This window comes from Dromiciops gliroides, chromosome 2 (assembly GCF_019393635.1).
Source record: "Dromiciops gliroides isolate mDroGli1 chromosome 2, mDroGli1.pri, whole genome shotgun sequence".
In the NCBI taxonomy this organism is placed as follows: Eukaryota; Metazoa; Chordata; class Mammalia; order Microbiotheria; family Microbiotheriidae; genus Dromiciops; species Dromiciops gliroides.
This window is the reverse complement of record NC_057862.1, coordinates 637,799,180-637,826,427: the sequence shown is the minus strand read 5'-3', so window position 1 is coordinate 637,826,427 and position 27,248 is coordinate 637,799,180. Positions and strand designations below refer to the sequence as shown.

General features: G+C 52.2%; 1 protein-coding gene across 3 annotated transcripts; it reads right to left on the bottom strand.

Moving 5' to 3' along the window:
- On the bottom strand, positions 1-27,248 carry RIPOR1 (RHO family interacting cell polarization regulator 1). Of its 3 annotated transcripts, none has more exons than XM_043986177.1 (22): positions 27,145-27,248; positions 12,203-12,329; positions 11,908-12,060; positions 10,611-10,689; positions 8,068-8,091; positions 7,847-7,900; positions 7,428-7,580; positions 7,242-7,305; positions 7,077-7,120; positions 6,764-6,889; positions 6,483-6,631; positions 6,243-6,372; positions 4,769-5,902; positions 4,554-4,669; positions 3,472-3,628; positions 3,063-3,198; positions 2,678-2,839; positions 1,872-2,030; positions 1,140-1,336; positions 960-1,043; positions 653-743; positions 1-502 (listed from the first exon to the last, which is right to left on the bottom strand). In XM_043986177.1, exons 2-22 carry the CDS (start codon positions 12,304-12,306, stop codon positions 405-407), a joined length of 3,414 nt encoding a protein of 1,137 aa, XP_043842112.1. In that variant the 5' UTR covers positions 12,307-12,329; positions 27,145-27,248; the 3' UTR covers positions 1-404. The 3 variants fall into 3 exon arrangements, with proteins under 3 accessions (XP_043842112.1, XP_043842111.1, XP_043842110.1); XM_043986176.1 differs by lacking the exon at positions 27,145-27,248 and adding an exon at positions 14,467-14,586; XM_043986175.1 differs by lacking the exon at positions 27,145-27,248 and adding an exon at positions 14,458-14,573.

The window sequence follows — 27,248 nt, the reverse complement described above, 5'->3', positions numbered from 1 at the left end:
TTGCCTTTTATTTTCTGCAAAACTCTGTAAATAAAATACAAAATCAGACATGATGGGGAGAGGCAGGGTGACCAGGGATTAGAAGGGGATCCCAGACCCCAGTGCGGTGAGGGAAGCCTGACGGAGGCTGGGGAGGCACTTGGCTGCAGGTGGTGGTCTCTGCTGGGGGGTAGCAGAAGAATATATTAGAGAGATTTCTATTTATAGGAATCTGTAGGGTGGGAGGGAACCCTGGAGCCTGGGTCCTGACCCAGCCTTCCCCTGCCAATGTCAGTTGGGCCCATCAGGTTGGGGGCTCCCAGGGCAGGGCCAGCCCTGAAAGGTGGTGGTGGTGGGGCGCTTGAGGGCATAGGTGGTGACTCCCAAGGCCCCTGTGTTCCTGGGGCCAAGAGCAGACAGGGAGCTCAGAAGGCAGTGCTGGCCATGCTTCCTGGCCCGAAGATCCGAGGCAGAGCTTCCAGAGACTCTTCCAGCCGTCGGTGAGCAGACTGTCCATCCTCCCCTAGAAAGGGGCACAGTGGGTCAGGGTCACGCACCGTCCTCTGGCCCAGGAGTCCTCCTTGTAGGCTACCTTCCCCGCCCTCCTCTCCCCCCCCAGCTCTGCCTCCTGGACTTGGTCCTGCTGAACAGGCCAGACCCATAAGACACTCACCACACTGTAGGAGGCTCTGCCGGGCAGCCTCCCTCACGGCCTCTTTGTCTGTTTGGCACAGATACACCAGTGGTTCGATACCCTCCGGAGCCTGGTTGGGGATAGGACAAAGCATGAGGAAGAGAAAGGGCTGAGACAATCGTGGGGATGGGGCCCAGGCAGGCAGAAGCATCAAGGACAGTGGTCAGTGAGCCTCCCCAAGCAGACTAGATCAAAGCGATGGGCAGAAGACACCTAGAAAGGAGGCAGTGGAATGGTCACAGAGGAGCAGGGAGGCCTTTGGAGGGGCAGTCTATGGGGACATTACCTTGAGACAGCCCAGGGCGACACACCCTGCCACCCGCGTCTGTATGTCTTCATCCTCCAGTTGTTCCAAAAAACAAAGCAGGGCCTGGGAAGAGAAGGCAGAATGGGTCACTGTTCCCACTGTGGTTCAGTCTGGCCACCATTAATGTCTGTCCAGCCCTTGGTTGGCCTGCCCCCTGACCTTCTTCCGGAAGTCCGAGCCCAGGGCTAAACTTCGAAGCTGGGTGGTAACAGCAGCCATCACTTTGCTGTTGCCGTGGATGAGAAGGGAGCTAAGGGCCCGGAGACCATCCCGGTGGAGCCGCCCCTCAGGGGCCAGCCTCAGTGCCCGCAACACCACAGCCTGGTCATCCGAATTCAAGTTCTTCACGAGCAACACTGAGAGAAAGGAGGGAAGGGCTCTAGAGGTCAAGGCTCTTGTTCCAGTGAGGGAGGTTGGGATGAAGGTCAAAGGTTTTGGGCAGCTCTTCTATTGACAAAGGGCGTTTAGAGGCTCATAACAGACAGTGACACCTCAGAACAATGGCGAGAGGCACTACAGCCCAAATTCTCCACTGCTCCCTGCCCCCACCCCATCACAACTGTGAAAAGAAGGGAGGAAAAGTACAGGCACAGCCACCACTCGAGATATAACTGGGACAATGTGTGTGTGTGTGTGTGTGTGTGTGTGTGTGTGTGTGTGTGCCTGTGTGTGCACAGACACTTTAAAAAAAAAATTTTTTTTTTTGGTGAGGCAATTGGGATTAAGTGACTTGCCTAGGATCTATCACACAGCTAGTAAGTGTAAAGTATCTGAGGCCAGATTTGAACTCAGGTCCTCTTGAATCCAGGGCTGGTGTTCTATCCACTGCAACACCTAGCTGCCCCGACACTCTCTCTTAAATATCTATGGGTCTGAGCAATTACTGCTTACCCTCTTCAGCTGTCTCTGTGACATAAGCCTCCATGGAGGGACTATTCAAGGCTTCGATGTGGCTCCAGAACTGGAAGATTGTGAGCTGTTCCCCAGGCCCTGGGCGAGGTCTCCTGGGCAGCCGCTGTCCCATGGCATCCTCCAAGAGCTTAACACACACTGGGGAGAAGAGGAGGGGTGTGTGTGTAGGTGAAGGGTCCTCATGAAAAGCCTTGGGTGTGATTCTCCAGCCCCGGAGGGATGGCAGTGCCCAGGTGAAGGTCTGCCTCATCTGCCTGCTTCCCTTCCTCAGGGATCACAACATGAGTAGAGCAACATCACAGACTCCATCTCCTCCCTGAAATCTTTCCTGACCAGACCTATCCTGAAGTGCGCAGTCCCTTCTCTGAACTCTGATAGCACTACTGTCTCTACCACTCATCTGCATGTGCACTGCCTGGCTTTAGAGAAAGAAGGACCCTGGGATTTGTAGTCAGACTTGGGCTTGGATCCCATACTTGTTCCCCACTCCTGGGGTGAGCCTGGCGAATCACGAGACCTCTGGAGGGCCAAGTTTGATCCTCTAGTAAAATGGGGAAGTTGGAAGACAGGGCCTCTTTTGTTCCTTCTAGCTCCATGGTGTCTGGTCTCCCAGGGAGTGCGGCTTCTCACCTGATATGCTAATGTTTGCCCCTGCACTCTGAGGTCAGGCCGTGTGCCCTACATTTCTGTGTGTCTCTCACTTTGAACACAGTATGACTAAACAAATATTTACGAATTGGTCATGCGAGGGATTGGCCAGTACTTTGGGCAGCAGGGAGACTCACCGGCCTCAGCCAGGCCTGGCTGGCGCAGCGAGAGGCGGGCCCCATACTGGCTGCAGAAGGTGAAGAGGACTCGCTCCACGGGACAAACCAAGAGATTGCCTCCCTCAGTGCACAGGTCCCAGAAAGGCAGGAAGCCCGGCCGGGGAACGGAGAACTGCAGCACTGGGGTGGGGTTTGGGGGGAAATGGTCAGCGGAATGAGGCGGCTTGGATGGAGAGGGGCAGCAGGGGGTGTGTTATGGGAGGGCTTGTTGGACCGGGTGGTTAGAAGACAGAGAGAGGGGGGCCGGGTCTCTGGGGAGGGGAGGGCCGAAAGGTAGAATTCTGGAGAAAGGACGGAGGCAGAGTTCCCAGTCTGGCTCCAGAGCAGGAGTGGGGACCTTTACCTTCCTGAGCAGAGGTAGCCTTGCCCACTTGCCCCCCACAAAGCTGGCACACCAGCTCCAGCACCAGGGCCTCCCGAAGCAGCCGCTCCAATGCTGATGCTTCCTGGCAGCGTAGGGGCCCAAAGGTGCCTAGTTTCTGAAGAGCAGAGACCAGCCAGGGCCACCTCAGACATAGGGAGTAGAAGGGGTTCTACTCAGCCCTGTTCAGGGTTGGGGACAGTGGGTAGCACAGGGGGCCTAGAAATATGGTGTGGAGCCCAGGGACTGCAATTCCCAGCATGCAAAGGGCAGGTGTGTTCATGTGCGGTTATAAAATGCCAGTGGAGATTAGAAGTACACAGTGGGGCAATGGAAACTCTTGGGGTGAGTAATGGGTTAATGCATTGGGGGGAAGGGCTGCTGGCCTCACCAGCAAGAGGTGGCCACAGTGTTGCAGGTGCAAGACCAGGGCTGTGTCCAGGGAAGGGCAGCCAGTGCTGAGGGGGCCAGGCGTAGAGGAGTCCAGGGCATCCTCAGACACACCGCTAACCCCAGCCTCAGACCCTGGCCCTGGGCTGCTCAGCGTCCTGCAGAAGAGACCTGAGTAGTGAGCACCTGCTGTCCGAATTGCCAGAGGCAGAGTATCCCCATCATTGTGCCCAGTGTCCATTTATTGAGCTGCATATTCATCCTCAGCCTCCCTTCTCCCACCTCTAGATACAGACAGGATGAACGGATCGGGGAGAACAACAAACAGATGGATAGACGGAGGATGACTTCACACACACATGCATGGTTCTGATAACTGGACTGACTTCCTGGATGGGGGGGGCCCTTTGAGCAGGGGCCAACGTTGGTTGTAGTGATGGGTGTGTATTTGAACTCGGTGAGATAGGTCTCAGGGAGGGCAGAGAGCAAATGTAGTCAGAAGGGCAGAAGACCGGTGCTGGCATTTTGAGTACTGGCAAGAGAGGTCACTGGGCTGGAGATGGGAAGGCCGTCGATGAAGTGACCGGAGGGAGTGCCAAAGGAAGGGGTAGGGGTTATGGCGGGAGGGCCGAGGCGCCGAGGCCTTGGGCCGATGCAGTGGTGAGGGGAGGAGGGACAAAACTTGGTCAGTGGGGCGGACGGCACGGAAGCTGCTCCGAGGGAGATCATCAAGGGACCAAAGTCTCCGCCCATGCCGGACAGAGGGAGTGGGGGCCGAAGGGGAGAGATGGAGATGATGAGGCAGACTCCCAGCCGTGGGTGAGTGAGGAGATGATGGGGGGGCATGTCCAGAGAGCAGGTCCACAATGAGACTGAGGGAGAGAGGCAGAGCTAGAGGCAGACAGATTGGGGAACTAGGGGGTGGGGTGGGTCTGAAGACTAAGGAGGAACGGGACAGAGACACTTAGGGGGAGGATGGAGACACAGAGGGGGCAGATGCCCTTCCCAGGCAATCCTAACTGTCCTTCCTCCCCTTCTGCTCTTGATCTTGTTTTCTTAATCTCTCGATGGTCCCTCCCTCACCTGTCCTCAGGCCCATCCTCCTCTTCATCCTCATTGAGGAAGCTAAAACTCTCCAGTGCATGCTCCACCGTGAGGCTGAGGCTGGACGCCCGGCTTCGGGACATGCCTTGTCTCTGCTGCAGACACGGTGGAGAAGGGGGTGACGGGATCGCTCCCTCCTCCTCCCCCCCCCCTGCCCCCGTCTCCCTCTCCTCTCCTCGCCCATTCCACCTCACCATCAGTAGACTCTCCAGCCGAGTCACCTCCTGCTCCAGTCCCTGCAGTTCTGGAAACTGGCCCCGATAGTCATCCAGGGCAGAGCTCAAGGCCCCCAGGGCTTCTTCCAGTCCAGGGTCCTGAGGCCCTGCTCCCTGCTCTGGCAGCCCCTTCTGGGAAGCCCCTTTGGCCTCCATTAGAGGAATACCAGCTGCCTCCTGGAATGGAAACTGGGGCACCTCTGGGGGACTGGGGGCATGGTTTGTGAGGGGTAACTGTATGGGTGGGGGAGGGGCAGGATCTGTGTGTGCTGAGGCAGGGTACGAATGGGGATAAGAGGAATCCGAGTGTGGGGGTGCACTGTCTGAGTGCGATGGGGCTGGGGAAGGAGCAACATGGTTTGTGGGTTCAGGGCTGGTGACTGGGGACACTGGGGAAAGGTCTGAGTGTGAGGGGGCAGAGTCGGGATGGACAGAGCCATGGACAGAGTGCAAGGGGTCAGGCTCTGGATGGGAGGGCATGGGGTCTGGATGGGAGGGGATGGGGTCTGGGTGGGAGGGGATGGAGTCTGGGTGGGAGGGGATGGGGTCTGGGTGGGGAAAATCAGCCTCAGGTGGTCTTGGATGTGAAGGGAGGGAGTTCAGATTTAAAGTGACTGATTCCAAGGGTGAGGAGATAAGGCCTTCATGCAGAGTGGTCGGGTCTAAACAAGGAAGGGTAGAGCTTGGGTTTAAGGGGTCTGGATGTGCATCAGGGGCAGAGGGTGGCATAGTGTCAGCAGGGTCTTGGTGTACGGGGAGGCCCTGGTCATGGCTCTCCGAGGCCAGGGATTCATTGGCAGCCTCGGCCAATGCGGCATCCACACTCGCCTCACTGATGTGACTCAGAGTTCTGCTGTAGGGGATGTGCCCATTGACCAAAACCGGGGCTTTGGCCCCCTCCTCCTCCAGGGCCTCCCCTGAGGGATGGGGAAGCTCTGGCCGAGAAAAGGCGATGTGAATCGGAGGAGCCTCCGGTTGCTGCACCAGGGGTCGAGAGGGTGGCGTGAGGCGGGCAGCCCCGGAGAGCTGGGGGCTGGAAGAGTCATCTGAAGACTCTGAGGACAGGGACCAAGCCGTTCCGTTCTCCAGCTCATCCTGACGACGGAGCATGTTCTGGTAGGGAGAAGCACGGAGGAGAGGGGAGTAAGGAAAAGACAAGGCAGGTCCAATCAGATAGAGAAAGAAGAACATGTGAGCTCTTAGGGAGAGCCACCCATTCATCCGTGGGCCTTCGCACCATTCCTTCCAATCAGGCTGTACTGCCTCGGCTTGGGCCAGAGAAGAGGGCAAGACTCTTGGGGTCTGGAGGTGATCGCTTCACCAAGGACAGTTATGAGGACAGCACAGTCTGAGGGGCTGAGCCATCTTGGGGTAGACTTGGGAGGCAGCTGGTGGGGTGGCCCACACGTGGAGAGCCTAATCCCTCTGGGAGGGGAGGTTAAAGATCACTCACATAGAAAGCCTGTTCTCGCAGTGAAGGGGTGTCTGGAGGGCTCTGACTGTAGGTGGAAAAGCGTTTGCTGACAGTGGAGGCCTTGGTGACTGTGGAAGCGGCTGACGGTTGGTCATCCTTGTCAAAGGGGCTGAAGGCAAAGTCGGGGTGTTGTTAGAGACAGGAGCCATTGCCCGCTCCCCCATCTGATAATAGGCTGCTTTTCTTCTGTCATAGGTAGCCCCCTTCCCAGGCACTCACCTCCAAGTGACCTCAAGGCTAAGCTTGATGGTGCCCAGGTCATTAATATCCACAGCCACAACCTGAGGCAGAGCAGCAAACAGGTCTTTGGTCTCACAAGAGACACTGCCCACAACCACGTGGTTGGCCAAGCTCTTTAGTTCTGTGACCTGGGGGACAGACCAGGGGGAAGAGTCAGACAGCAGTAGTGGAAGGAGCCCTAGACAAGGGCTTATTTCTTGGGTAGGACTGTGATTGGGGATGGAGAGGGTTGGGGCCTCGGGGAGAAGAGAATCAGTCACCTTGATGGAGAGGAATTCTGTGAGCAGGGGCAGGAAGACCATGTCCTCACTATCCCAGACTTGCTTCCCACTGCTTTCGATTCGTCCACGTAGCTTCCAGCGCTGACGCCCATATTTCATATAGATCTGAGGGAGAGGGACAATGAGCAACTCCATCCTCAACCCACTGCCTGACAGAGAAGTGATAGCAACGACCAGAGACAAGGATGGTGACCTCTAAACCACACATCGAGAGACAGAAATGATGCACAGATGAAAACAACTTCATCCCCAATTCTTTCCTTCCCCACCCTATTCACTGTTTCCACAGTACCTCATATTGGTCCCCAACACACAGCCGAGCAAAACCAGCTAGCCCTGAAAAGAAAATGAGAGTCTGAGAATTTCAAGTTTCCCTCCCTGGTCTGGGGCTCCCTTATTTTCCCTTTCTATCTCTTCCCTAAGCTAGGATGTTCCCTTCCCCACCATTCACACACACCTTTCATTTTGAGGTGGAATTCACCCAGCTGTCCTTCAAGTTCACTTTCCAGCAAACACATGCTCTGGTGAGAGGAAAGGAGAGAAGATCAGGAAGCATCCCTTCCCAGGCCTCCTCAACAGTCTTACAAAGGAGCCTTGCCCCACTCTCCTCCTCTGTTCTGGAGATGCCAGTCAACCTTCTCACCTCGGTGTATTCTCGGTGGCCACGAGTAGCCTCAGCCAGGCTGTCTCTGGCCTCTCGGCTCCCTGGGGTCCCTGAAGTATAAGCCCGCACCATGTTGTGTGCACCGTCCCGTAACCGCCTCTGGATGCAATACCCATCATATAGCTCATCAATCTGGAGGATCAAGAAGAAGTCAGAGCAGGGGGGAGATGCATGAGAAGCATCCAAGCAGGCAGCCCCAGGGTCGGGGTGGGGACAGCACGAGCTCACCCTCAGTGGTTCTGTGATCTAGGAAGCTCCAAAGGCCTACTCTTCCAGTGGGACCCCAAGGAGAGAAGCTCCAGCCCTGGCATCTTGACATCTCAATCCCTCCTTTGCTTCCCCTTCCAATTCCCATCATGCTCCTATATCCCCTATATCCCCCTCGCTCCTATATATACCTTGCTGACATGGAACTCCAGGCGCCGGAGGAAACGCTCAATAGATTTCACTTGCTGAGGAAATAAACAAGGTTTTGATGAGAAAAGTGCTGGTGGGAGTCTGGGGGAGGGGAGGAAGAGACCACTTCCTCCTGCTCCCTCTCCCCAACCCTCTGACCTCTCACACCGTGACTTACTTATTGCCTCTGTCAGCCCCCAGCTCCTGTCTCTGATTCACTTACCTTGTCCAACTCGTAGAGGAAGCCCTGGGTGGGGGAAAAAATTAAGACAAGATGAGGATCATAAGAAATGGGGGTTCTGGATAGCAGAGGTGTATAACACTGAGAATGAAGGACATGGGCAACTTTGCCCTATTGTCGGGGGTCACCTTGTGTGTGGATAAGGTGAGGAGAGAAATGATGAAAGGGAATGGAGGAAGGGGATGGAAACCTACTGGACTTAGCTGGATGTCAGAAGGACCCTCATCGTCCCTCCCCCTGGAAATGGCTTTGAGAAGAGGAAAGGCAAAGGGAAAGGGAAGGGATGTGCTGGAGCCAGATCCAACCCACCCGCTAGACCCTGTTGTTATATGTATGTACAGTGTGAGCATTTACTCCTCAGAAATGGGTGTGCTACACATCAAGGTATGACTTGTTGTGTTGGTTGTCTGGACTTGAAAAAGTGGTGGAGAAAATGTAGATTTCATGCAGATTAAATTTTAAAGCTTGTCTGCTTATATCCCTGTCTCCCCTTCCCTCTCCAGCCAGTTGCTAAACATTTATTCCTTCCTATCCTGTCATTCTTTGTTCTCTTACCCATATTTAAGACTGAGAAGGGCTCTTAGGGTGGAGGGATTATTGAATGACCCTCTGTAGATTGAGTTTTTAACTTAAATCAGCATTCTGTTCTGTGTCATTAACACCAGAGAGGCCCTTTTCTTGGCTTTGCTCTGCAAGACCCATGATCGATGGGCATTGGGTAGGGTTGGGGAGATGGGGAAAGGTACACTTTAGGAATACCTGGCCACTTCCTGAGTCAAGAAGTGTCCTAGGAAGGGATGGGACTGCGAGAGGGCCAGGAAAAGAGCCAGAGACAGGCCGGGATGGGGAGGGGAAAGGCACCAAAATGGAACCTAGGCTGGAAGGTGGAACTCTCCAAGCCTGATCTGGTCTTTGGGACAATAATAAAATTGATTGCTTGAGATAGGCTCAAAAAGCCAGTCTTTGGATTCAAACCACGTCAGAACTTCAAGGGGCCTTAGAGCACATTAGTCCCAGTCCCTCATTTTATGGAAGAAGCAAAGAGGAGCAGAAAGAAACATCTTCCAAGAACTTCCACGTAGTCAGTAGCAAAGCCCGGGTCAGAACAGTTCAAGACCCTTTCCACTATTACAAACTCTCTCTTACACCTTTGGGTACTTTATACCTTTTTGTTTCCCTTAATTAAATCTTTTCCTTTAATCTATAGCAAAGTAGAATAGGATAGGATTAGCATGGGAACTCTCAGATACCTCAGTGGAGATGAGTGGGGGGAGGGGGAAGAAACCAAACAAATTTAGATGAAGGAATAAGTCCTCGAGGAATTCAATTACATTTCATCAACATTGATTAAGCAGTTGATAGAATGCTGGGCCTGGAGTCAAGAAAAAACTCATCTTCCCCAGCTCAAATCCAGCCTCCGACACTTATTAGCTGTGTGACCTTGGGTAAGTCACTTAATCCTGTTTGCCTCAGTTTCCTCATCTGTCAAATGAGCTGGAGAAGGAAATGGCAAACCACTCTGGTATCTCTGCCAAGAATACCCCAAATAGGGTCATGAAGAGGCAGATATGACTGAATGATGATGTTCAGGGCACAGTGCTGGGATGTTGGTGATACAAAGCCAAAAATTAAACAGTCCCTGCCTATAAGGAGCATAACAGAATCAGGGGGATACAATATATAGACAGATAAACATGTCAATGGTTGTTTAGGGAATGAAAAAACACTAATAACTGGGGAAGAAGAAGGGTTGGTTCACAAGAGAAGTTGGTAGTAGTGCCACAGTAAGGCTCAGAAGGAATACAAAGGTTATGACAAGGGAAGGGGAAGAGGAGGTTCTGCCTTCCAGGCATGGGGGAAGGCTTGTATGAAGGAATGCATAGACATGACATGCTGAATTTGGGAGGGAGCTAGTTGTCCCACTTGGCTGGAATGCAGAGAGTGTTAATTGGAGCAATGAGAAATGAAACTTGGTTGGAATCAGAGGGCCTTGCCGCTAGACTGAACGGTCTGTATTTTACATGGCAATAGGTTTTGGGGAGATTGTTTTGGCAGGAATGTGAGAGAGACCATTCAGAAGTCTGTTACCAATAGTTCAAGCTTTAGGAATCAGCAAAGAGCACAAAAATGTTCTAGGTACATCATGGATGGCAGGAGTAGCCTCTCCTGAGCTATCTTGGGCAATGGCAGGGAGAGAGCCTTCCTAACTGACAGTAATGAAGAATCAGCCCACCCACATTCTTTTTTTTTTTAATTTTTTTTAATTATTATTTTTTTGGTTGGGCAATGAGGGTTAAGTGACTTGCCCAAGGTCACACAGCTAGGAAGTGTCAAGTGTCTGAAGCCGGATTTGAACTCAAGTCCTCCTGACTCCAGTGCCGGTGTTCTATCCACTGAGCCACCTAGCTGCCCCCCACCCACATTCTGATACGGGAGAGATTGCTTCCCCCCCCCCCCCCATGGTCTAGGTCTCTTCCTTACTCATGCTTGTGGTTTAGGGGGAAGGAAGGGTCCCAATCACTCACCAGCCTAGAGTTTCTCTTGGATTCTCTGATTTGAACTTGTAGTTTCTCCTGTTCTAACTGATGCACCTCCAGGTAGGCCCTGGGGAGGAGTGTGGAAATGTTTAGAAAGGAGGGGTGGGGGGGGCACCAGTTCTTCTCAGACAGATTCACACACAACCCTCAAGTTCAAGACACAGCTTGGCCAGTCTATACTGGGCCTTCAGTATGGGGCAAGGGGGGTTGGGGAAGACAGGTGTGGTATAGTGTCAGGATTCTAGCTCATGGCCAGGAGAAAGAGGAAGGCAGGTAGTATTCTTGGTATAAGAGTATATGTAAAAAAAAAAAAGAGTATATGTGTGGTATAACCTGTATCAAATTGCTTACTGTCTTTCAGTGGAGAGGGAGGAAGGAGGGAGATTTGGAACTCCAGATCTTATAAAAAATGTGCTTAAATAAAATATGTGCCTTGTCTTTCATAGAATTGGAAAAAATAAAATATTACTGATGTGGGATGGAATTTAGGGTCAAATTGATCATGAGTTATCCCAAAAGAATTACAAGACTCAGTGACTCAGTTTCCCAAGTTTTATTGCAATACTAAAGGTGACCACAGGGAGAGAACCAGAATAGTGGAAAGGTATCTCTTGAATAAGTATGGATAAATTGATGATCAGTCTCATTATAATAATCTCCTCCTTTGGGAGGTACAGGGGAGGGCCTATCCTAACTTGGAGTTCCTGGGGCCCTAAGCCCACCTCTGAGGTGGGCACCTTTTATTGTGGAGGTATGTTGTGGGGGTTTACACATCATAAAGTGAATCTGCGGACAAATTTGGCCTTTTCTGTGCATGTCTTTCTGGTTCCCATGCTTAGTTTCAAAACATCTTCATTTATCATTTATTTCTAGTCTAAACTTCTATAGGCTGTCATTTTATCATTGTTATATGACCTGCCCCTTTTATGTTCCCGTTATGGGTACTGACTACTGTGGGTAAGAGAACTTAGCATCCTGACTTGTAAGTTATCCATTAACTGGGGTCTGAATCCCTCTTAGAGCTCAGATCTGAATTAGAGCTTGGGTCTTAAGTTTTTTCTGTTAACTCCTTTTTTGCCTCCTACATCACTACCCCCCGAAAATAAAATACTACCCCCCAAAAGAGTATATGTGTGGGGAAAGGGGTTTGGGGACTAGTAGGGGGTTGGACTCAAATTTTCTGTGGATTGGTGGGGGTTCTTATGTGGAGGTCCCCCAGGATTATGACGTGGGAGGGTTCCATAGGTCATTTGGGGACTGGCCTAGGAAGGAAGAGTATGCTTACGTTAGGCCCCTCTTCAGGGCTTCATACACCTGGTCCAGCCGCTCTGGCTGAGGCACCTTTGGAGGTGGGTGTGCCATGGAGAACATCCTGGAGACTCGGACAATGGCAGGTGTTTTTCGGGGGGCCACAGGGGGGCTGAAAGCAGCTAGGCTCCTGGAGAGAGGAGGCAGCAGTTCAGAATGAGGACAGGAAGAGTCCCTACCCACAAATTCACTGCTAAGATATATGTCTCACCTATTACACCCCCTCTCCACATGCCCCACCAGCCACCCACTCTCGGTTTTCCTGGCAGTACCTGCCCCCCCGGTCCTGGCCACTGAGAACACCAGCGAAGGACTGGCTCCTATTGATCCTGGCACTGAGAATGCGCCGTTGGGGCCGAACAGACAGCGACATCATCGAATGAGTCCGAGAGGGGCTCCCTGAGGGAAAGAGTCAAGAAGTAAGGGGAGGAGTAGGTATTCCCCAATCCTTAGGGGGCAAAGGGCCACAGTGGAAATCCAGCCAGGACACCCTTCCACGGATTGCAAATCCCAGAGTTTCCTCCAATTCTTCTCCGAAGCTGGAGTCAGGGCAGAAACCCAACAGAGATGGAACAGAGGAGCTAGAACTGAACCCAGGGCTCCAAAGTCCGGACCCCTGACGAGCACAACTTGCTTCAGTTGGCTGAGCTTTAAAGGGTAGGGTGAGAAGGGGATCCTGCCCCTCTGCTATCCAGTCCTTCTGTCTCTGTGACAACAGCTTTCCACTCCCTCCCCTTCACCGTGGGATTACAGATGTAATCCGATCAGGGAAGATGAGGAGAGGAGGGAGGCACTAGACCCCTAAATCCAAATCCTAGGCTGCCTTTCTTGCTCACTATTCCAAACAGGGCAGTCCCTGGGGTGTGACGGGGAAGAGAAGATAGCCTCACTGAGACGCCATCTCTCAACAGGGATGCTCCTAGTCAAAACATGAGGTAATGAGAGAAGCTCAGGCCAGCCCTAATCACAGGGCCTGCAAGGCAGGTGGAGTGGGGACTCGGCTGGGCAGCTCCTGGGCTCCACTCCCGGAACCCCTTCCAACTTCCCAAATAACAATCCCATCCCCTCATAGCTTCCCAGGCCTGGGGCAGGGAGCCTTCTTTGCAGCAGTCCCCAAGGTGCCCCGGGCCAACTCCAGTGAAACCCAGCAGCTGAAGGGATCATGAAGGATGGCTGGGATAGGTGAAGACCCTGGGGGTCAAGGTAGCGGAGGAGGGCATGGAGAAAAACCTTGGCAAAAGTGCAAGGCAAAATCACAGCTGGCGGACCTGGGACTGACTCAGCTCCCGGAGCTGGCCCTCTCTCCCTCATCTCTGGGAGATTCCCTCCCTAAACATCCCTCACCCCCCCCCCCCAACCCCAACACACACATACACAGAGACACACCAAGCCTGGCCCTGGGAGGGAGCAGGAAAGGGAAGGAACAGATTCTGAAGAATGGAAGGAAGCGCGTGTTTACCCCAGAGACACTCGTGGGCGGGGCTGCCCCTTCGGGCCTCCTCAGCCCACGATTTCCAGCCCCCCTCCCCTCACTTAAATTATCTCCTCTTTCCAAAGATCCCACGGCTTGGAAGGTGGGGGAAAAGAGAAGGGTCAGGGAAGGTGCGGTGGCCTGGAGGGGTAACTTTGTACTTAAGGCCCCCGGCAGAAGGGGGGGGGGGCTGGTCAGGGAAGGGAATGGGAGGGTGGCAGAAAGGCGGGGCTTCTTAGGCCCTCCCCACTCCAGGTGGGGGAAGGGAGGAGAGGCGCTGACGGTCTGAGTCCCTCAAACTTAAAGGGCTATAGGAACTTAAGCTATTAATTATCAGTAGTAATAATAATAACGATGGCGGCCACGAGTCCGGACCAGGAAGGAGCACAGGGCAGGAGACCAGGGCAGGGCGGGAGATAGGAGGTAGCCAGACCCAAGAGGCGTTGAACCTGCTTCCCCGAAACCAGCCCGACCTCTCCCAGATCCCGGGTCACGGGCGGCACATATGTACTCACCTACACAGTCTGTCATTCTGCGCCTGCCCTCAAACCCCCTCTCCCGCCCCCAAAGCGGAGCCCAGACGCTTGGGTTCTGGGGAGATTCTGGAGGAGCCTGGGAGCCGCCAGCAGGATCGAGAAATCAATACGGCCACCCAAGGGGGCAAAGACGCTCCCCGGCTGCACTCTGCCCCCCTCCCCTGGGGACTGTGGCCAGTCCCCCAAGTAGTCCTGAGGAACCCCGGGTTTTAAAGCCCAGCGTACAGCAGGGGATTCCCGGATCGAGGGGGAGGGAAACGTGGGAAGGAGGGGTCTCGTCGGCGGAGGGGGGATTAAAGACGGGAAAAGCCCCGCCTCTGCCGGTCTTCCTGAGTTTCAGGAAGGGAAACCGAGTCAGGACTAGTCTGCTGCACTCTCCGTATCCCTATTCTGTCCACCTAGGTCTTCCAACCCTTGGAACCCACCCAAAACTGACCATCCCGCATCCCTGCAAGTCCTCCCCAGGAGGCGAGAGTACGGGTGATGGGGGGGGGGCGGGCCAGGGAGAGGGGTCGGTTACCTCGGTTACCTCTCTTTCTCGCGTTCATGATGGGGGAAGGGGCGGCTCTGCTACGCCGCACCTCGGCCGGTCCGGTGGAGCGGAGCTGCGGGGCCTAACCAGCCCCCGGTGCCCCGGTCCTGCCTGGCTGGGCTCTGCTCGGGCTCCCGCAGCAGCTGGGGCTAAGGCTCAGTCTCCAGCTCCTCCCCTCGGCCCTGGCCCGGTCCCCCCGCCCAGTTCCTGCTGTTTAGCGCCTGACTCAGAGTCCCTCCGGCAGGCGGAGGGGAACTGGGAGGGACTGGAGTGGGCTCTCAGGACCCCAGTCTCCAATACTGACCCGGGTGAGGGTGGGCCCCCTAGACTCTCCCCTCCCCTGCCGCCTTCAGGGGGTCGTTAGACTGGATGAGTCTGCTAATTGACTTGGGACTTCACAGGGGAAGAGGTGGTTTAGAAATATCTTCCTCCCAGAACAGAAAGAAAGCAAAAGTTTTTACAGAAGATAGACCGAGTGACCACCTGAAAATGGAAAGTTCCTTTTTGGGGTGGGGTGGGGAAAGCCTGGATGCCTGTCATATTCATGAGAGTTAGGGGGATTTATTTTTTTGAATGATGGTCCTGACTTTGGGGGTTATCTCTGGTCACACTTAAGTGTCTTTCCAGCAATAGAATTTTATCTCCCCTTACTTCTTTGTATTGATTTTTTTGGTGAGGCAATAGGGGTTAAGTGACTTGCCCAGGGTCACACAGCTAGTAAGTGTCAAGTGTCTGAGGCTGGATTTGAACTCGGGTCCTCCTGAATCCAAGGCCAGTGCTTTATCCACTGCGTCACCTAGCTGCCCCTCTCCCCTTACTTCTTAAGGTGTGCCAGTCCTGATATCTAGTGGATCAATCAAAACTTTAATAGTCCCTTGATTCCTCGATATGTGGCTCCTGTTATCTGATCATCTTTGGTTTTGCTTCTCACAGGAGAAACTTCTCAGCAGTTATCCTAAACCCCATGTCATAATGTAAGAAAAGAGGGTGGAAACACACTCATCCCTGCCCCAGGATCTTCCCCAGGAGTCTGGTTAGGGGTGTAGAAGATTGGCAGCCACCTACTGGGCAACAAACCGGGGCTCTAAGGGACATACATTTTACTGTGCCTTTTTATGCTGCACACAGGGGCATCCCGAAGTAGTAGATGGAGATCTAGCCATAGGTGCAGGAAGACCTAGGTTCCACTCCCACCTCAGACCATAGACTGGCTAACCTTATGCTAACCCCTCAGGCTCCAGGCAATTCTCTTAAGATAATAAACTTTCAGAGAGCCGGATGATTTCACTGGTTGAGGGAGTTTTTTTTCACAGGGCATTCTTTTTTTTTTTTTTTAGTGAGGCAATTGGGGTTAAGTGACTTGCCCAGGGTCACACAGCTAGTAAGTGTTAAGTGTCTGAGGCCAGATTTGAACTCAGGTCCTCCCGACTCCAGGGCCGGTGCTCTATCTACTGCGCCACCTAGCTGCCCCTACAGGGCATTCTTGACACCAATGAATTAATAGGTTGGGGGGGGGTTCCCCTAAACCTCAGTTTCCTCATCTGTAAATTGAGGGGATTGGCCAGGGCTTTAACCCTTTCGCCCAAGAAATTTTTACCAGCCTGGGGTATACAGGTGTATAAAATGGGTACACAGATGAAACGTTTACTGCCAAATTCTTCACAGCCCTGACATTCGGTTATGGGACCCCAAGGGGTCCTTATCCACAGTTTAAGAAGCACTGGACTAGATGATCCCCTCTAGCTCTGACATCGAATGTCTACATCTTGTTCCTTATTTGTAGTAAGTTGTTACATGTTGTCCCCTGAAGTCTATAGGTAGACAGTCACCTTTCCCAGGCTGAAAATGCCTTGTTCGGGTCTTGCTGGGAATCACCCACCCACCTCTGAAACATGGGATGGGGCTACTCTTAGGCTGGTTCCATATAGGTGGGGAGGGGGCAGCTAGGTGGAACAGTGGATAAAACACCAGCCCTGGATTCAGGAGGACCTGAGTTCAAATCTGACCTCAGACACTTGACACTAGCTGTATGACCCTGGGCAAGTCACTTAACCCTCATTGCCCTGCAAAAAACAAAAAACCAAAACAAACAAACAAACAAAAACCCAAATAGGTGGGGAAATGGAGGCTAGGGGAGATTTAAATGAATCAGCCCAAGTTATCCATGCTGCAAGCTTCAGAGGTGGGATCTGACCCTTCCCAGCCTGTTTCTACTTCTGGGGGGGTGAGGTTGGAAGGTCCTTTGAGTCAAACCACCTATTCTGCTGGCTTCCCTCCCAACCACCCTGGACACCTCCAGTGGGGGCTCCCTCCTCTACCCTTTCCTCTTTGTCATCAGGGGAAATCAGGTTAAAATGAACAGCCATGGTGGTGTGGAAAGAACTGTCCCCAGGAAGCAGGACTCCTGGCTTCTGTTCCTTGAGGTGACACTAACCAGCTGGGTGACTTTGGCCCAGTCACTTCCCTTCCCCAGTCAGGCCTCAGTCTTTTTTTATCTGCAAAGTGAGAGAGTTAGATAAGACAATCTCTAAAAGTCTCATTCAGCTCTAGCTCTCTATGATAAAGAGAAGTCGGGGATGGGGGAGGGACCTTGCCTGGGTGATTATGGAGTTTGAGGCTTCCGGGTTAATTGATACTTGTGCACTACAGGACTTTTATGCTCCTGGGGCATTTTTCTAGGCCCTCCCTCAGCTGGCTTCTTAAATCACCCGGGGAGGCACTTTCCCAAGCAACCTTTCCTAAAGGGTATGCCCCCTGCACAGAAGAAGAAACTGGGGCAATGGGTTCTGAAAGCTAAGGCCAGGCCCACAGAAGCAGATGGGGTGGAGGGATGGGCCTGGGATAGGAGTGGGTAGAAAGGCCTAAGTTCAAAGAGCAGCCAACATCGAAAACTTCTAATACATGCCCCCCTTGGGGTGGACTGGGCTGTTGGGTATACCCTCTATGGGTATAGGGGATGGTAGGCCCTGGAGACACCGACAGAGGCATCGGCAGCTCCAGTACCTATAGTATGGTCCAGTTTACAGAGTTCTTTTTTTTTTTGGTGGGGCAATGAGGGTTAAGTGACTTGCCCAAGGTCACACAGCTAGTAAGTGTCATATGTGTCTGAGGCCAGATTTGAACTCAGGTACTCCTGAATCCAGGGCCAGTGCTTTATCCACTGAGCCACCTAGCTGCCCCCAACAGAGTTCTTTCTTCAGAACACTGGAAGTAGGTGAGATGGATATTATTGGTATTGTTCCCCTCATAAAGAGGAAGTACTGGGGACAGCTAGGTGGGATCTCTAGTCTCAGAGAGGAGGGGAAAGGAATGAGCATTTAAATAGCCCCCATTACCTGCCAGACACTGCGCTAAACTCAGCCTCACAGCATCCCTTCGAGGTAGGTGCTATTATTATCCCTATTTATTTTATAGTTGAGGAAACTGAGGCAGACTGAGGTTAAGTGACTTGCTCCGAGGGGTCACAAGGCTAGGAAATGTCTGAGGCCAGATTTGAACTCATCTTTTCCTGATTCCACGGACTGTCCACTGTGCCACAGATTAGCCACCACTGACCGTTAGATTTGTCATTGCCTTTAGAAATAGTCTGGATTAGTGGAAGGAATCTCTATTACTTAGTTACTGTGAGAAACAGATTAACAACACCAACACAACCAACAAAAAACAGATAAAAGCAAGCTTCTTAGTCTCTTTGGGCCTTAGTTTACCCATCTCCAAAATGGGGAGACTGAACCAAGTGACCTCTGATGTACCACTCTGATTTAAATATCCAAGTTCATTTTTTTTTTGCAGGGCAATGAAGGTTAAATGACTTGCCCAGGGTCACACAGCTAGTGTCAAGTGTCTGAGGCTGGATTTGAACTCAGGTCCTCTTGACTCCAGGGCTGGTGCTTTATCCACTTCGACACCTAGCTGCCCCTTCCAAGTTCATTCTTTTTTTTTTTTTTTTTGTGAGGCAATTGGGGTTAAGTGACTTACTCAGGGTCACACAGCTAGTAAGTGTTAAGTGTCTGAGGCTGGATTTGAACTCAGGTACTCCTGACTCCAGGGCCGGTGCTCTATCCACTGCACCACCTAGCCGCCCCCCAAGTTCATTTTTACAGAGGATCAGAGATAGGAAGGGATTTGTCTGATGTCCCATAACTAGTTAGTGGCAAAACCAGGACTCGAACCCAGGCTCTTGTGGCCATTGATTGCCCCCCAACTCCCCTTCAATGGCCAGGATCATCTTCAGTCCCAGGCACTGTTTCCACATAAGGTCTCCTTCAGACCCAAAGCCAAGTGCCTAAGTCTGAAGTCTGGTGGGGGTGGTGAGGGGCCAAGCTGGAGAATGGGTAAAAAGTGGGGAGGTAGGTCAAGGGATAGGGACCAATATTAAGTGCTTAAATAAATACTTGGGGGCAGCTAGGTGGCGCAGTGGATAGAGCTTCGGCCCTGGATTCAGGAGGACCTGAGTTCAAATCTGTCCTCAGACACTTAACACTAGCTATGTGAACCTGGGCAAGTCACTTAACCCCAAATGCCTCACTAAAAAAAATTAAAAAAAAATTAAATAAATACTTGTTCAGGGGCAGCTAGGTGGCACAGTAGATAAAGCACTGGCCCTGGATTCAGGAGGACCTGAGTTCAAATATGACCTCAGACACTTGACACTTACTAGCAGTGTGATCCTGGGCAAGTCACTTAGCCCCAAGCAGAAATAAATGCTTGTTCCTTCCCTTCCACCAATCCAGATAAGATAACCCCTTCTTAGCAGCCTATAGACTCCATAACCTAGAGTCACAGAAAGTTGCTTGGGGGCACAGAGAAGTTTAAGTGATTTGTTCAGAGTGACCCAGCTGTTATATATGTGTTAGAACCTGGATTTGAACCCAGGACAGGCTGGCTCAGAGACAGACTCCCCATCTACTACCACTTCCCAATGCTACAGGAACCAGATTAAAATGTAAATAGGAAATAATTAACAAAATCACTAAAAATACAATAAACCATAGATAACATTACTTTTAGAACTAACATGGTATGCAGTGGATAGAGCACCTGAGTTCAAATCCGACCTCAGGCGCTTGACACTTACTAGCTGTGTGACCCTGGGCAAGTCACTTAACCCCAATTGCCTCACCCCCCCCCAAAAAAAAATAAATAAAAGAACTAACACAGTGCTGGCTGCAGGAATTCTCATGTGTAGGGCAGCAGCCCTGGTTCTATTTGAGTTCAGCACAGCTGCCCTAGGCCATCCGACCTCTCAGAGGAAAGGTAATAATAGTAAAAGAGCAGTGACAGCTCATATTTATATTTAGCCCTAAAAGTGCTTCACCCTTATTATTACATCTGATCTTGCCATCAGGGCAGTATTGTCTCCATTTTACAGAAGAGAAAACTGAGGCCCAGAGAAATGACACAGCTCATTGGGGCAGGCCCAGGACTTCCAATCCAGGTTCCCTGACTCCCAAATCCATCATTCTTTTCTTTGCCTTTTCCACCAAACCACCTCTAAGGAGCCCTGAGCTACAAAGTAAAAGAGGGGGTGGATGAGCCAGGGGGTCTGTAGAAAGCTCTTCGACCCACAAGTCTGTAAGCAGCCTGGCTTCCTGAGCGGCCTTTAAGTCCCAACTAAAATTCCATCTTGTACGGGAAGCCGTTGCCAACCCCTCTTAATTCTAGTGCCTTCCTTCTGTTATTTCCCTGTATATAGCTTGCTTTGAATATATTTGTTTGCATATTGTCTTCCTCATTAGACTGTAAGCTCTTTGAGGAGGAGGCCTGTCTTTTCCTCTCTTTGTATCCCAAGTACTTAGCACCTTTTCTGGTTGTTTGGTCATTTCAGTCATGTCCAACTCTTCGTGACCCCATTTGGGGTTTTCTTGGCAGAGACACTGTTGTGGTTTGCCATTTCCTTCTCCGGCTCATTTTACAGATGAGGAACTGAGTCAAATAGGGTGAAGTGACTTTCCCAGAGTCACGCAGCTAGTAAGTGTCTGAGGTGGGGCCGGATTTGAACTCAGGGAGATGAGTCTTCCTGACTTCAGGTCCTGACTCACTGCGCCAATTAGCTGCCCTTAGCACATAGTAGGTGCTCAATAAACGTTTATTAACTGACTCAAATCACAATCCAGGCAAAGCAGTGGTACTCTTTCCCTTCTAATCTCATCATATTCTTTTCCTTGAAAAAGATATTTTTAAAAAGGGGAACCATGTGTGTCTCAAAGAAGGAATGAAAAAATGTCTGCTTTCCAAAACTCTTGTGCCAACTCTGTCTTTTCTATAGTCTAGTCTAATAGTATCACCAAAAAGAGATTTTTTTTACTTCAGTTTCATCTGGAGGACCCACAGTGTGATTCATCCAGCACCAGCTCTGATGGGGTCTAGCTGTGTGACCATCAGCTTATCACTTAAACTCTGAGTCTTGGTTTTTCAATCTGTAAAAAGGAGATGACAATACTCCCTACCTGGATAATACCTGGCAATAGTCTCTTGGTTGGTCCCCCTGCCTCAAATCTTTCTCTTCCAATCTATCCTCCATGCAGTGGTCAAAGTGATAGTCTTACAGAATAAGGCCTGATCATGTCATTCCACTACTCAATAAATTTCAGTGGCTCCCCTATGTCACCTAGGATCAAATCCAACCCCCCTCCCCTCCTGCCCCCAATTTGGTGCTTAAAGCCCATTCCTGCTTGGCTGAAACCTCCTTCTCCAGGCTTCATGATATACCATTCCCCTTCATGAGCTCTGTAGTCCAGCCAGCCTGACTGATCTTCCTGGTCTTCACATAAGACCTTCCAATTTCTATCCCATTGCTTTTGCACAAGCCATGTCCCATGCCTGGCACAAATTCCTTCCTTACCTCTGCATCTTAGATTCCCTAGTCTCCTTCAAAGGTCAGCTTAAGCGACAGATGCTTTGAGTCCTCTGCTGATTCTTTCAGATGTAAAAGCCTTCACTCAAACAATTACTATGAATTCATGTTGTATATATCTCCTATGTACTTACATGTGTACATCAGTCATCGGTCAACAAGCATTTCATTAAGCCATTACTGTATGCCAGACACGGTTGCTAAGTACTAGAGACACAAGGAAAAGCAAAAGGCAATTGAGATAGCATGGTGCCTGGCACACAGTAGTCAATAAATAAATGTTGATTGATGGAATTTGAGTTCTTCGCAAGAAGGGACCACTTCATTTTAGTCTTTCTATCCTTGGCACTTAGCATAGTGCCTTGTACACATTAAGGTCTCAATGCTTCTTGGATCATTCCCTCAGAGGACTTTTATAAGAAAAGTGCTTTGTCAAAGTAGATAAAGCACTGGCCCTGGATTCAGGAGGCCCTGAGTTCAAATCCAGCCTCAGACACTTGACACTTACTAGCTGTGTGACCCTGGGAAAGTCATTTAACCCTCATTGCCCTGCAAAAAAAGAAGAAGAAAAGTGCTTTGTAAACCTGTAGGTGGCTAGGTGGTTCAGTGGATAGAGCACCGAAAGACCTGAATTCACATCCAGCTTCAGATATTTACTAGCTGTGTGACCCTGGGCAAGTCACTTAACCTCTACCTTCCTCAGCTTCCTCGTCTGCACAATGGAGATAATATTATTATTTCACAGGATCAGATGACTATATATGTACATGTATGTAGGCATGTGTATGTATAATATATACAAATCCAAAGTGCTTTGATAACTCAGACATGTTAAGCTCAAAATGTCCAGAACTGAACTCCCACCCCTCCCCAATATCCAAGATGGAGTTAAGTCCTGAGGTTTCAACCTTCCTAACATGTCTCTTATACAACCTCTTCTCTCTTCTGACACTGCCACCATTTGTTCAGGCCCTCCTCACCTCATACCGCCCTGGACTACTGCAATAGGCTCTTCATTGGTCTCCCTGCCTCAATTTCTCTCCAGTCTAGTTCATCCTCCAACCGGCTGTCAAATGGGTCTTTCTGAGGTTTGCCCATGTCCTCTCCACTTCTTCAGTCCACTCCTGTGATTCCCTGCCACTTCCAGAATCACTAATAACCTCCAGAGCCTGGCCCCTTCCTACCTTTCCCTCTTCTTGCACCTTGCTTCTCTCCAAGTGCTTTCCCTTTAAGACTATTCTGAAGAGGGCAGCTTGGTGGTACAGTGGATAGAGAGCACTGGCCCTGGATTCAGGAGGACCTGAGTTCAAATCCAGCCTCAGACACTTAACACTTACTAGCTGTGTGACTCTGGGCAAGTCACTTAACCTTCCTTGCCCTGGCCAAAAAAAAAAAAGACTATGCTGTAGAAAACTCATTGGGGTGGGGGTGGGGGTGGGGGGGGCGGCAGAGCTTGTCTGTACATAGTTTACTTTTTTTTTTTGGTAAAGCAATTGGGGTTAAGTGACTTGACCAGGGTCATACAGCTAGTAAGTGTTAAGTGTCTGAGGCCGGATTTGAACTCAGTTCCTCCTGAATCCAGTGCTTTATCCACTGCACCACCTAGTTGCCCCCCATAGTTTACTTTAGAATGTGAGCTTCTTGAGAGCAGAAACTGGTTCCTCTCCCCCTCCCCCTCCTTTGTATTCCCTGTGCTTAGCATAGTGTCTGGCACATGCTTGTTGACTGATCTTTTCTTTTTTTTTTTGCAGGGCAATGAGGGTTAAGTGACTTGCCCAGGGTCACACAGCTAGTAAGTGTTAAGTATCTGAGGCTGGATTTGAACTTAAGTCCTCCTGAATTCAGGGCTGGTGCTTTATCCACTTTGCCACCTAGCTGCCCCATTGGCATGATCTTAAAGTGCTATATAAACGCTAGCTATTCTTATTGTGGTGGTGGTTGTTATAAAGCCCTATGAACGTGAACATTTTTTACACCTGGCAGAGGGGGCAGGAGCCAAGGGTAGGCTGCCAACTGGCATACTGGAAAGAAGTGATCTTTCATCCAGACTACCAGAATCAGTTTCAGTCCTGTACCCCTGAGCTCTCAGTCTTTTCCCAACCCGAGGGTTTTGTCAGTTTTTTTCTCCTCTATAAACTGCGGTTGATGCCACCTGCCTATAGGGCACAACATACCTTACAAGGTTTGATTTTCTTTGAGCCTGACTGATGATTTCATTGGTGTAGTACAGAGCTCCCAGTGGGGAAATTCCCGGTTCTAAAGCAGATCCCCAGGCAATGATTATGCAACTTAAAGTTTTATAGAGTTGTCTGGGGGCTCCAAGAAATTAAATGACTTGCCGATAGTCACTCAGCCAGTGTGTCGAAGGCTGGCTTGAACCTCGAAGTTCCACAACGAGGCCAGACCTTTAGCCCACTGCCTTTCCCTGTGAGGAAACCTTAACGTGTTAAAGTTTGCTATTCTTATTAAGAGTAGTCTGGACAAGAATGTGTCACTGTGGGCACAAGCAGGAAGAGGGAGCCCAAACTCCTGGGCCCTTTCGAAGCTCATCCCCGGCCTTTCTCTAGGAGCCTCTCTCAGACTACCTTTTTGCCGAGGCGCTGGGGAGGTGACAGTGTCAGGATCCCAAGCCCGAGGGCCTCCCTCCCTTGCCTTTCCAGGCTGGCATGGGGCCCAGGCTGCGGCCACCGCACGCGCTGAGCCAAAAGCCCTGCCACCTGCCGCCCGTCCCCTGCACTGGGCCCGAGCTGCCAGCTGGCACGGCCGTCCAGCCACACCTGATCCCCTCTCCAGAGAGCCCCCAGCCTCAGGGCCTGCCTGAAGTGAGCCCCATCTTGGGAGGGGCGGGGATAGGATGTAAACAGTGGCTAGGAGGACTAGGGGTGGGTGGATGGGGGTGTGAGAGGGCGCAGCAAGACCAGTTCTTAGGTGTCCCGAGCGGCTCCTAGCCCGGCGCGGCAATTCCCCAGGGTGGGGTCCCCCGGATCCTAATGGGTTAAATCTCCTCCCCTCTCTCCAGGGCCTAGCCAGCCCCTTTGTCCCGGAGCCCCGCCCCCTGCGCCCCCTCCCCCTCATTCCCCTGACAACCGCCCCAAAGCCTTCAGCTGACGCATAGCCCAAGTTGGCGCCTCCGGCTCTTCCCAAGCATCCCCCCCTCCCCCCAAGCAGGGCGCTCAGGCTGAGGGGCTGCCAGCCTCCTCCCTTCCTTCTCCTCCCCGTCCAAGGAAGTGCCGTCCCTCTAGGCGGTCAGTGCTGACCCGGGAGAGGCCGGAGGTCCGGGAGAGAGACGGCCTAGCCAAGCTCCCACCAGCAGCACCCTCAACCTTAATAAACAGAACCAGAGTCGTCTTAGGTTGCTTTGGTGCCTTGGCATGGGTGGGGGTGAGATACGAGGAGAGGAGGAAAGCTGGCTGAAAGTGGCTTTGCTTTCACCATATGGGCCTCGATTTTTTTTTTTTTGACCTGCCACCCTCAACAGCCATCATCCCAATGCACCGGGTCAGTTGCACATCCCGGTCAGGCCCCTCCTTCCCAAGGGTCAGCTGGTCACATTCCCAAGACTGTAGGCTCACAGAGTACTTGGGGGCAGAGGCGGAGGGACCCTGTGGCTCACCCCATTAGGAGGCAAGGAGTGTGGGAGGGATCTTGTCTCCCCTCCTTAGGGGCCGGGCTTGAGGGACTATAGGAGCCCCCCCCTTCCCCCCAGCTAGTCAGAGGAGGGATGCCTGCAAAGCAGTGACTCAGCCTGGGACCCCTCCTGTCTTCCGTCAGCTTTTCCATCTGGCCAGGGGAGCCACCTCTCCCAGGGCTGGGCTTGGGTGCTGGAGCTCGGGGATTAGGTGCAAACACTTTGTATAAGTATCTCACGCAGCCTTCGTCCCCCATCAGCTGGGGCTTTAATTGCTCTGAGTCCTCAGACCCCAAGACGAGGTATAACCCAGCTCTCTATTCCCTTCTACCCCGAGCAGAGATAGATATTGAGCAGATGGATATATACTCCCACAGGAGCAGTGTGGGGGCTGGGGCACAGCAAATAGAGGGAGGACGTTTCCTAAATTTCATCTCCAGCTCTGACTTGAATCTGATCTAGCAGAGAAGCTCAGACTAGTACCTGCCCTTCCTCCATCCCCAAGGTTCAAGGGAAGGAAGGAGCCCTGTTACTTTCTGAAGTTAACAACAACAACAAATCAAACAAGCAAACAAAAAAACCTAGGGGGCTCAGTGGGCGATATTCTCTCAGGAAGAGAGGAGGACAGACTGGTGAGGTTCCAAGTTAAGGTTGTCCTTGATCAGCCCCCCCCCCCCATCTGTTCTGTTCTCAGTACAGAGTGAAATAACTTCACACACACGCAAGTAACTGAAGGCACTGGGACCTGCAGACAGACTCAGTAACCAAAATATAAATTCACACAGGCACATGGGAAGGAGTAAGTGGAAGGGAGTCTTTTCCTACAGCTATCAGAAAAACCATATAGAATCCTGTCGATGATGCAGACACATGGCTAGGGGTCAGGAGGGTGGGCAAAAACAGGATGGGGGGGGGAGTTCTAGAATAATGTCTAACTGTTCCTCAAAGCCTTAGCCCCAGCTTGGATTGGATGGGGTTCTATTCTGGCCTCCTGGGCTGGGCCCCTTCGATTTGATTAAAATCCGAGTGGGGAGTGATGTCAGTCAAGTAATTAGGAAAAGTCCCTCAGACCCCAAACTCCCTACACCTCTCATTCCAACTGCCCTCTCCCAGAGAACACTAACTGCAACGCAGTGGGGAGACATAAAGGTGGGTGCCTTCCTCAGTTTCCCCTAAGTCTCCCCATCTTGCTTCTAGCAGACCCCCTCCCCATCAGTAATCTCCGCCTCCCCTATCTCTTTCTCCATCAAGCCCCTTTCTGGTCTTTGCTTTCTTTAGTTCATGCTTCTGTTTCTTCCCTTCCCAAATTGCTTCCTGTGGCTCAGCCTTCCCAACCCCCTGTCTCTGCCTCCCCCACTCCCTTCTGTTTCTCTCCCTCCCCCCAATCTCCAGGTCTCTGCCTCCCACACGCCCAGAAGCAGCTGCTTCGACAAGCGGCAGCGGGTGGGGGCGGCTGCGGAGACAGAGTGGGGGCCACCAACCCTAGACTCCTCTCTAGGCTTCCTCTCACCAAGACAGAGACTTGGTAGGGCTCAGATCCCCCCTCACCTTCGGACAGGGCCGGGCCCAGGGAACAACTGGCTGGCCTAAGATCTGGGGCAGTTGAAAATGGGTCCCCCACCCCCACTCCGGCTGCGCTGCCGGCCTGGTTGGACAGGGAGTTGTGCCTATGGTTGAGGTGGGGGAGATGGACCGGGCCCGAAAGCTCTGGGTTCCGTCGGGTGACGGAGGAGTCCCGTTAGCCGCCTGGTCCGGGTGCCCAGGAGCGTCAAAGGGAAGGATTCTGGGGTGCCCGGGGCCCAAGCAGCTGGCCTAAGGTGGGGTGGGGGCGGCCGGGACCGGGCTGCAGACCCATGTCCCAGGCTCCCTTGCACAGATTTCTCGAGCACTGGGACTGAAGGCTGCTGATGGCGCGGATCACAGGCCCTGGCGCTGGAGACCCCGGTGGAAGGGCCCAAGGCGGACAGGGGGACGTGGGGAAGGCGGACAGATAAGGGGTATTGGGGGACAGATAACACGGCCCCGACCCACGTTAACCCCCGCGGCGCCTGTGGAGGAGGCGGGGGCGGGACCTGCTGGACCTGCCGGACCAGAGGCGTCCCGTTCCCCCCCCCCCCCCGGCCTCTGAAACACCCGGCAACCCTCGGCCCCAGACCCCGGGCCTGGCAGGGCCTGGGACGTCTCCACTCACATGGTTCCGCCGCTCTGGGCTGCGCTGGGCCCGGCCGGCCCCGCCGCTCCGATCTGCCCGCCCGGCCCGGGCCTCCTTCTCTGCCGCCGTCGCTGCTGCTGAAG